Source organism: Odontomachus brunneus, unplaced genomic scaffold (genome assembly GCF_010583005.1).
Source record: "Odontomachus brunneus isolate Ranch 3 - 2012 unplaced genomic scaffold, Obru_v1 Obru_scaffold_198, whole genome shotgun sequence".
Lineage (NCBI taxonomy): Eukaryota > Metazoa > Arthropoda > Insecta > Hymenoptera > Formicidae > Odontomachus > Odontomachus brunneus.
The window spans coordinates 21,800-33,364 of record NW_022639648.1 but is presented as its reverse complement, the minus strand read 5'-3'; the positions used below and the strand labels follow the sequence as shown (position 1 = coordinate 33,364).

At 27.4% G+C, this 11,565-nt stretch overlaps 1 protein-coding gene across 2 annotated transcripts in view; it reads right to left on the bottom strand.

The window, feature by feature from the left end:
• The window catches only part of LOC116851978 (trimeric intracellular cation channel type 1B.1), a 179,486-nt gene that overhangs the window by 158,082 nt on the left and 9,839 nt on the right, over window positions 1-11,565 (bottom strand). The window contains exon 2 of one of the 2 annotated variants that reach the window (XM_032831908.1): window positions 712-1,114. In XM_032831908.1, the coding sequence (XP_032687799.1) occupies window positions 712-832 (121 nt within the window). In that variant the 5' untranslated portion in view covers window positions 833-1,114. Of the gene's footprint in view, window positions 1-711; window positions 1,372-11,565 lie in introns of those variants that run through there. The other variant, XM_032831907.1, reaches the window with a different exon arrangement.

Here is an 11,565-nt window from a genome sequence, read left to right as displayed (position 1 = left end):
TATATATATATATATTTTTTATATATATATATATATATATATATATATATATATATATATATATATATATATATATATATCTTCTTACATATAAAATTTTACATTTAAAATAAACATTTTCCAATTCATTATCGATATTAAATAGAATATAATAAATATTTAAATTTACTATCAATATTAAGTAGAATATAATAAATATTTTAATTAATGTAACATAACATGTTTTAGAAATTATTATTATTCTTCAGAAAAAACATTCATCTCATATTAGAATAATTCTGATTATATCTTGCAAAATACATACTAAAATAGATTACAGCTGAATAGTTTACGTTATTACCTTGAGATAAGATTATGATAACTAAATAAAATTAAGATAATAATTTAAAAAAAACAGTTTCCAATTTTAGGCAATTTTTCTTTTTACTATGTGAAGGAATATAACAATAATAGTGAAAAAGTAAGAGAGTGTGTGTATGTGTGTATGCGCTCGTGCCCGCGTGATAGTAGTGGAAGGGGAGAGGGTGAGTGCGCGCACAGGAAAGGAGAGATCTCGTTCGCGTAAATATAAAACATCGCGGGAGCGTGGGACGTAGTCACCGTCGATCTCGAGAATAGCGAGGTCAACGGAGAGCTATTACTTGAGAGTTACGCCGGGTCTCCGTAGGTAGCTTTATAAATTTAGAATCGGGCAATTTACGGTGGGCTTACCGGGTCCTAGGTCCTCCCTGACATGCAGCGCGCACAGTACGCAATGCGCAATGTCGAAGTAAGGGAACATTTTCAGCTTAATGACCTGGTTGGCCATATCCAAGAACGCTTCAGGATCCATCGTAGGGAACACGGACTTCCGTTCGTTTGTTCGACAATAAACGATTTCACGTCGTAATTCCAACGTATATTTACTCTCACTCTTTAATTCAAATGTTCACTCTACAGAATACCCACGAGCGACACTACTACACGCTGTCTGCTACAGTCACCGTCCTGTCGTCTGCTAGAATTAATCTTAAAGACCTCGTACGGCAAAGCCGCAAAATACCAAATTCAAGGATATTAGTGAGAAAGCGGTTACTCTATTGAAGTTCTTCGCATCTAAGTTTTGGTGCGCCATCTGAAGGAGTAGATATAAAATATTTCAACGATGTATGAAAATATAACTAAAACGCAAAATTAACGACTATTGTTCGTTTCGAATAGCATACAGATTGAGTACAAATCTTCCTGTAGCCATATAATTCTAGTATCGAATTCAACTGTTTATCAGTGAAATGATCTGCGGGGAAGAAAAAATTTATATATAAATTTTGTCCATATATGGTTATATATGATCATATATAATTATATATGTTGACATTGAAAAGAATACTATTGTGAAGATACAATTGAAGTAAATCCTTAGGCTGGGAGCACAGACTTTTGCATAACGCATAACGCATAACGCATAAGGGAATCAACCAATCAAAAACCTTTATTTCCCTCTTCAGGATAGAAATGAATGACTCTGATTGATTGATTTCCTTATGTGTTATGCGTTATGCAAAAGTCTGTGCTCAGGCCCTTATGTTTATGGTAGCTCATGATGTCGACGTTTAATTGAATCAAATTGTTTTCCTTTTTTCATTTGATAATTTTCGTTTTATATATATAATTAGATATGATCATATATAAGGTCATATATATAAACAAAATTCATATATAATCATATATAATTATATATATTTATATATTATATATAATCTTTTTTCTCGGGTGTACAACATTCATATGTATCGTTTTGTTCGCTAACATAGACATATAATATATAGACTGCTAATTTGGTTGAGAAAGTTGTACGAAAAATAAAAAGAGGAAGATGCTTTGAGTCCATAGATATATATAATATATCCTAGACTAACTTGGCCGCCATTAGTGTACCAAGATATAATGTACAATTTATACATAGCATAGTATCCCAAGGAGCGTTTCACTTACCGCCGCAATTGATATGAACATAAAATAGAACGCTTCCTGAGCTGCTACTTACAGCTGTGAAATGGCAGTTTGTAAAAGTATATACATCTACATGTAATTACAGTTGTTAAACACACAGAGAAAGTATTATATATAAAGTCTAATTTTGTAAATTAAATGATAATACTAAATATAAAAGTAAAGTGTATGACACGCAAAAAAAAGTATATTGGAATCGTCAGTTCTAAAAATAAATAAAATAAAATAAAGAAACAAAAAAATTAAAATCCTAATTTGCTTTATTGTCAGGAATAAAACCAGGTTTTGATATATAAGCTTTCTGTCTCTCTGTCTCTCTCTCTCTCTCTCTCTCTCTCTCTCTCTCTCTCCCCCCCTCCCTTTCTCTCGATATAAAACTTCTGCTCTATCATTGAGGTACTATGTTCGACGCCTACCCAACCAACAAAATAATATTGAAAAAATATTTTTTTTAATATTTAAAAAACATTTACAAAACATTTTTAAAAACGTTAAAAACAATGGGTTAACTCTTTGTCATTAAAAAACCATTTTTTCAAATGTTTAGAAAAGACGTTTTTAAATATTTAATAAACTTTTTTTAATTATTTATTAAACGTTTACATGAACATTTATAAATATTATAAAAGTATAAATATTTTTTTCTTTTCTTGAATTTTTCTTAAATTTTCCACTTTATTGTTTTACACGCTACTTAATTCAATTTAAATTGTACACTTCGAAAATTTGCTTATCATGCTGAGACTCGAACCTGAAACCTCTGCTTTTTAAGTCGTTCACCTTACCCACTGCACCACTGTCACTTTCACCGAGGGACACTTTATATTGTATACATATGGTATTTTGTATATATTCATACGAAAACAAATAATTTATTAAAAAGAAAAGAATAGATATTTTTAAATGCAAAAATTATGTTTGAAAAGTACATAAAAAGTATAATTAAAAAATATTCACTTGTTTTAAAAGTAACTAAAATACAAAAAAATGACTTTGTAAATTTAAATAAATTTTTTCTAATAATAAAACTTTAATTTGAAGTACAAAAAAGATACTTTTAATATCAAAAAATAATTTAATTTAGATTTATAAAATGATTTACTTATATTTATTACTTTTAAATTTACTTGTATTTCATTTACTTTTAAGATAAACAAATATTTATTTAAACACAGTGTTTATATTTAAAAAAAACTAATTTTCTTCTTGTAAACAAATTATTTGCTTATTCCTTTTTATATAAATATTTTTAAAAAGTCAAAGAAATCTTTTTTATCTAGAAATTCATAAATTTACAACTCCTCTTATAAATAAAATATAAATTTATATTTATTACATGTTTTCTAAAATGTAACAAATATTTTTTTTAAATTTTAAGTTTTTTTTAATTAAAAAATTATATTTAACAAAATATATTTCTTTAATTTAATGAATTTTTTCAGGGTACCTTACTAATTTAAATTTCGATTTTCTTATTCTTCCATTAATTTAATAGTTATAAATAATTACATTTACTTTTTTTATATATAATATTTGTAAATAGAAATATTTACAAAATATTATTACAAATACTTATTTTTTATTTACTATAAATATTATATAAAATATTTAGTCTATATTTTAATAATATTTTAAATAAAGATTTTGGTACTTTTTCCCTTTATGTACCTAAAATATTTATAAAATCGTACTACAAACATTTATTTTTTGTTTACCTTAGATATTATACAAAATATTTAGCCTATATTTTAATAATATTTTGAATAAAGATTTTGATATTTTTTTTCTTTATGTACCTAAAATATTTATAAAATATTTATATTATATGTTTAAAAAATAATTTTACATTAATATTTATGAATCTTTATCATAAATATTGTGTGCTGTCTGGCATACGTACAGTATTCCAGCTATTGAAAGAATCTGAAAAACATCGTTTAGGCATTATAGATGTCTAAAAGACGATTTTTAATCCGAATAATGCTTTTTGGACGTCTTCCCAAAGTTTTTCTGATTCTTTGATTAGTTGGGATACGTCACGTATATTGTATGCATACACGTGAAACGGAATGCCGCGTAAATTGTCGCACGCGCATATATGTGTCGTGAGAAAAGGTCGGTTCTACAATATGTCGTTTGTCGAAGTCGAACATCGGAACGTAATCGATGGTCCAATGAGAAGAACTCGTTTATGAAAAAAAAACTCTTTTATTGAACCATCAACTGCATTTCGACATTCGACTCTGACAAACGATGTATTATAGAACCTAAATTCGACCTAAATGCGCCCCAACACTGCATGAAACCGACAAGTCGGAAGACAGCTAACTACATGGTCAACTAATCAATCAAACAACCTATCAAAAGATATGGGGAAAGTGGCTTGATTAAGATCTTTGCAACAAATACCCAGTGAGAAATGATTGGTCAATCGACATCGAAACGATGTCAAATCAATATCAAAGTCATTACATCGATATCAATTCGATATCGTTATGTCGAATAAAGAACCCAAATAGCAGACTCACATCAAAGTGACATTCAAATCTGGTCAGTTCATGACCAGAAGTAACCAAGGAATGAACAAAAATGTCGCAAAAGTATCATCAGACCAATGACGACATTTTAAAACGACTTAATGACGTTTTATGACGCCTCTAAACGTCAATAACACGTTATACAGAAATATCTTTAAAACGTCACAAAAAGACGTCTTAAAGACATCGTTATTTAGTCATTGATGTCGTTATTGACGTCAATCGACTAGTTATGACCAGTGACGTCATTTTGACGTGAGTTTGCTACTTAGGAAGCATTTTTCACTGATGTGAATTAAATATAAAATAAATGTTAAATAATAACGATGTAAACATTGACGGATCAATTTGGTGCGAGCGTGCCAAGTAGAAATATCGTACTAAACTAATACGCATATCAAATGATACAAATGACGATGTAAACGTATGAAACGAATGTTGGAGGAAACCTAATCTAATTAAAACCGGTGTTATCGGTAACCGTTGGTTTCAAATTATATTATAGTAAAATGTCTTGTAAAAAAGGAAAGAAGAAATGAGCACATTTTTAGAATTATGCATTCCTTCTGTCGGTCGAAGCTATCTTAAGCAAATTGCAATTCCAAATATCACCACTAGGAAGTAAACATGAATTAAATTCGTATTATATTTTTCCTTTAATACGTTTGATGTAAACGCATTCGTATTAAAGCATTGGTGCGCATCAAATTTAATACGCGTACTAACGTTTTGACAATGTAAACTAAGCCATTGTGTAGTACGATACTCTTATTTGGTACGCTCGCACCAAATTGATCCGTCAATGTTTATATCATGCGTATTAAATATTTAGTAAAATTTTGATAGGAATATAGTACCTGATACGCGTATCAAGTGCACGATGTAAACCAGGCCATTATCTCTAACTTTTATTATTTTTAACTTGGATTGTATCACATTCTCCCCACTCTCGACTATGAACCAGACAAAGATAAGAGAAGAAATAACAAGATATCTATACTAAACTAGATTGCTAACTAAGGCTTCGAATTTGCGTCGCATGAGGTTTCCGGTTGTATGTGAGAAAATGGCGGAGATCATGTGTGTACGACGCTTTATGTGTGATGCGTCACTTGTATGAGTACTTACAACATACAATGTGAATTAGCGTGGCCATTAAATTACTGTCGTAAAACCAAAAATGTCAGCATCTTATTGCATCAAAAAATGTTATAACAAAAAAATAGATGATATTGGACGTTATTTGCTCTGCTCATTTTCAACAAAAGAATTTTATGACTAAACGTAGTGAAAATATGTGGCCACATGTGAAAATAGCCACCATTTTCTCACATACACCGGAAACTCTATCGGACGCAAACTATTATATGCTTTTAGATAGCCTATTAGCAATCTACCCATATAGCACAAAATGTAATAGTGACATCACAATAACGTTACTCTGTGATAATAAACTATGTCGCAATGAAGTCACAGCGAAGTCACGGTTACATACGAACGTCCGCTTTGTCATATGTGTGATATCATTGTGACATCATTATGATATGAAGAAAAATATCACAGTGATGTATTTGTAACAATGACGTATGATACTGATTAAAAAATATATATTTTGCAGAAACGATTGCAACTAGTCAGCTTATGTTAATTTTAAATATAATTTAGCTGTTTTACTTAATTTCTCACTATTTTCGTTAAAAATTCCCAGACAGCACAACTACGTTCTATGAACATTCTAAAAACGATATCAATCATCGATTTTCTCAACTCATTATCAAAAAAGTATTTATATAACGTTTTTAAAACGTTTATTTTATATTTATTATTCGTTTTATGTAATGATTTTAATAAATATTTTTTAAGTATTTTTTAAACATTTTTAAAATATTTATTTTACATTAATTATTCGTTGAAAATAATAATTACAGTTAATATTTTTGAAACGTATTTGTAACATTTTTAAAACGTTTATTTTATATTTATTATTCATTTTATATAATGATTTTAATAAATATTTTTAAACACATTTTTTAAATATTTTCAAAATATTTATTTTACATCAATTATTCGTTGAAAATAATAATTTCAGTTAACATTTTTTAAACGTATTTGTAACGTTTTTAAAACGTTTATTTTATATTTATTATTCATTTGACATAATAATTTTCATAAATATTTTTTAAACACTATGTAAACATTTTTAAAATATTTATTTTACATTAATTATTCGTTGAAAATAATAATTTCAGTTAACATTTTTTAAACGTCCTGTAGCGATTTTAAAAATGTTTATTTTATATTTATTACTCGTTTCATATAATGATTTTAATAAATATTTTTTAAATATTTTTTAAACATTTTTAAAATATTTATTTTATATTTATTGTTCGTTTGACATAATGATTTTCATAAATATTTTTCAAACATAGTTTAAACATTTTTTTAATTATTTTATATTCATTTTAATTATTATTTGTTATTATATGATAATAATAAAATAAATTATTATTAAATTTTATTATATTAATATATATGTATTATATATATTATATACAATAATCATATATATTTTTCTTATTGTTTATGATACTTTTTCAGAAATTCCCTTATAGAAATATCATACTAAGAATCATTGGTAATTACTTATTATCCAGTATTTTTAATACTGAAAATAAGTAATTATCAATGATTCTTAGTATGATATTTCTATAAGGGTTGTCAAAGAAACTTCCTTTTTAGTGAGTCAGAGTCAGAGTAATTCATATCGCCTTCAGATTATTTCGTAGAAAGTAAGATAATATAAGAAAACATAATATTGGAATTTCTCTTCATTTTTCATCTTAATTCTAATCTTATATATTTCTCGAAAAATTTCAATATTTTATAGTGAATATTCAGAGAGAAAAAAACAAATTGCTAATAATTGTTCAGAAAATGAAAAAAAATTTTCATTGAAACGCTGTTTTTTTCATTTTTAAAAAATCTGAAATGTTTCCTTACTTTTTTAAAAAGTGTTCCAATTTACTGAATTTTTCATTGTGTTTTCTTAGAATTTTTCAGCAAAATGTTTTCACCAGAGCTTACGAAAAAAAAACCCAAATTTTGAAAGTTAATCCTCAAATTTAAGGGTTGACCACCAAATTTGAAGGTTGACCACAAAAATTGGGTATTAATCCTCAAAATTTGGAGGTAGACCCTCAAACTTTCAGGGTAGACCCCAATGATTCGGTGTCAACCCCCAAATTTCGGTGCTGACTCTCAATGAGTAGTATTGAACCTGTAACTTTCAGGGTAAACCTCAAACGATTCGGTGCCAACCCCCAAGCTTTAATACTCACTGTCAATTTTAACATTCAATCTTTCAGATTAGATCCCCAAGTTTCGGTGCCAACCGACAAGTTTTGAAGTTAATCCCGAACGATAAATAACTAAAATAAATAAATCTAAATGAATTACGCAGTTTTATTCGCACGAGCAACAGTCATCTCTATATGTTGGCCTAACGTAAGATCAGATAATAATCAACCTATATGAAAATCATTTGTACTAAAAAAATTTATGTTAGTCAAATTTAGTATATATGAGTTGTATATGCTGTGCGCAAATGTTAACCCAGATAACATAAAGAATTCAAAAATAATTCAAAAATAATCAGTCGTGTGTTACAACTTTGAGTTCATCCGCAAAGAAAAATTTTTCTTATATAATTATATAAAATTATATAAAATTATATATAATTATATATTATTATGTATCAAATTTGTCCATTCATGTTCATACATTCTACTTATATATGTAATTATACATAATTATGTATAATTATATATATAAATTCATATATAATTTTACATAATTACGCATAGATTTATATGTAATTATACATATTGTTATACATAATTGTGTATAATTATATATAATTTTATATGATTATATATAATTATACATAATTATGTATGGACAAATTTCATACATAATTTTGCATGAAAAATTTTTCATCGGGTTCTTCAGAAAAAATTACTTTAAGTTGTTCAAATTAACTTAAAGCTACTTAAAGTTGTAATTAACGGTAAATAATTTTTACTTAACTATAAATAACTTTAAGTAACTTTAAGTTAATTTGAACATCTTAAAATAATTTTTCTTAAGGGATTTTTAGACGCAAAGGGAATTCTTCAAAGTTCAATTCAGTGAAAAGAATTCTTTTTGTATCTAAAAATGAATTCAGAATTGGTGACATACGACTAAATTCTTTTTGAATTTTCTGTGATATATGGGAAGATAATAACGTATTTATTTTACATAATTAATGAAATAATGTATTAATGTGTAACTAAAAAAATGTTTTTTAAAAATATATTGAAATAATACATATTGTTATGCCTGTGTGCTACTTTTTGGCTTTTTCCCACCAGATGCTCTTAAAAGGAAGATTGGTGTCAAGAGAGACAGGAAGTAACAACAGCTGACAGATCAGATGATCTCTGGCCGGTAATCCGTTCGGATGTGAGACATATCTACGGAAGAACCTATTTTCAAGCTCTGTAATAATTTGCTTTATATTAAACTAACATAGTTCTTTCCATAAGAGTCTTACAATTTATTGCCATGACCGTGAACGCGATTGTGAAATGAAGAGATTCCCAGGCTGCGTTTAGGAGAGCGCAACAATATATCTTGACTTTCATTCAAACTATCATTTTTGGTGTTACTATCCCATACAGCACAGAAGCTTGCAACAATATTGCTACAACGTTGCAATATTGCATATTACAGTGCAATGTTATAGAGACATTGTAGTGACATTAATTTGAAATATTACTTTATCAATATTACAGCAATATTTTAAAAATATTGTGAATATAATATAATATTTTTACTTATTTACTAGTTACTTCTGTTACTCAATGAACAAATAATACTTAAAGAAACATTTTTAAAAAATTTGAAGTCATTTTTAAAACATTAAAAATAATGGGATAAGTTCTCTTTTTTCATTAAAATAAAGTTTTTTAACGTTTGGAAGATTGTTTTGTTTTTTAATATTTAATAAACATTTATTTTTACATTTAAAAAACGTTTTCCTAAATGTTAATATTTGTAAAATAAAAAATATTTTCTAAATGTTAAAATAAACGTTTATAAAATATTAAAAATCAAAACATTTTCCGAAACGTCAAAAAACGTTAAAAAAATGTCTTTTTAATTTAAAAAAGAGAACTTATACCATTATTTTTAACGTTTTAAAAATGTTTCTTCAAATATTTCTTTAATTGTAATATTTTGTAATCTCAACACCTAGGTTAACATATTTTACGTAAATATTTTATGCATATATCTTTGAATTCTCTTTTATTATATGAAATATTTCAAGTACAAATAGTTTATTTTGTGATTGTACTAAATAATATTATAAGAAAACTATAATTAGTACTTCAGCTGCATATGGGGATAATAAAAAGCATTTAGTATTAGTTGAAGAAATAGCGCAGCAGTCTTGGTGGACTAGGAAACTGGAGGTGTCTGAGGTTTCGAGTTCGCGACCGACCAGTACTGAATAAATTTTCAAGTGTAAAAATAGTGAGAAATCAAATAAAAGAGCTAAATTTCATTAAAAATCAACATAAGCTGACTAGTTGCAATTATTTCTGCAAGATATATTTTTCCGTTTAGGGTTTATATTTACTTGAGGTTTTTGTTTAAAGTTAACTCATTTCGGTGTTGATCGTCAATTGACGATCCGAATTTACACTAAACATTTGAGGGTTCTTTCGATGGTATTTTTACACCAAAATTTGGATGATTTTTTCGTAAGGGTAAATACATGTCTTTAAAGGACACATGACATTACTGACCAATAATGACGACATATTGACGTCAAAATAACGGTAGCTTCCCAGATAGCTAAACCTGCACGAACAGATTTTGCGCAGAATCTGTCAACAGTGTCTGTAGACAGAATGGCAACAGATTGCACATAGAATCTGTTCTAACGACAGATTGGTGACAGACTGCGTGCAGAGTCCGTCGACAAACTCTGACAACAGACTGACGGCAGATTGAGCGCAGATTCTGTTTCCTAGATTGGCTATTTAATTCTATCAAGGGCCATATGTACGCTATTAAATGGGACAGTTTCACATACACACCATATAAAACTCCGAGAGGAGTCAAGATAATTATATTGTGCAATAACTGTACACATATATATAATAAAAAACAATTTTTACTTTTTAAAATTGTATTACATATTTCTTATAAAAAAGCAACAATAATAGAGAAATAATAAAGTACAGGTATAGAATAGTACAATGGTTAAATGGCCAGTTTAAATGGCCATTTAAAGGCGTACATAAGCCATCCCTACTAAAAATTTTTCATATAATCTCTCATATTATTATTATTTTTAATGTCATTATGTCATTAAATCTGAACGAATTAACCTTATTTAACATTTTGTCATTAAATCTGAACGATTTAAACGTCATGCAATAAGTACTGAAGGCAGCAGCACCGAATAAAATATTAATCTTCCCATGTAAATAACTTTTACAGAATTTATGTGATGGTTTATTTGAAAATATATCATGCTTCGATTTTGATAAAATTTAATACAATTTGAACTGGATGATCGACCAAATTAACTCGCACATGTAAAAACACAGTATTTTATTAGCATGATGGAAAAATGTCATTATCTGCTGTTTTATTGCTGTAATTTTCTATATAGTCCCTGGTAGAAAATTAATTTCGAATTATCGTGCCGGTCTCTTTTACATTATTTATACGCTAAACGGTTTCGTCTATATTTTGCAATTTAAAAGGCAAACAAATTCTAAGATTTTTCTTCCTTAAACTTTAAGTGGGTAATTCAAAGTACTTTTTATCAAGTGAGAAATTGGCATAGTGTCTAAGGCGACGGACGATTATCCAAAAGATGTCTTCGGTTCAAGTTTGAATCTCACCAGAGAAAATATTAAAAAATAATATAGAAAAACTTTTTTTTATTGTATTTTACGAGTATTTATGAGTATTTATA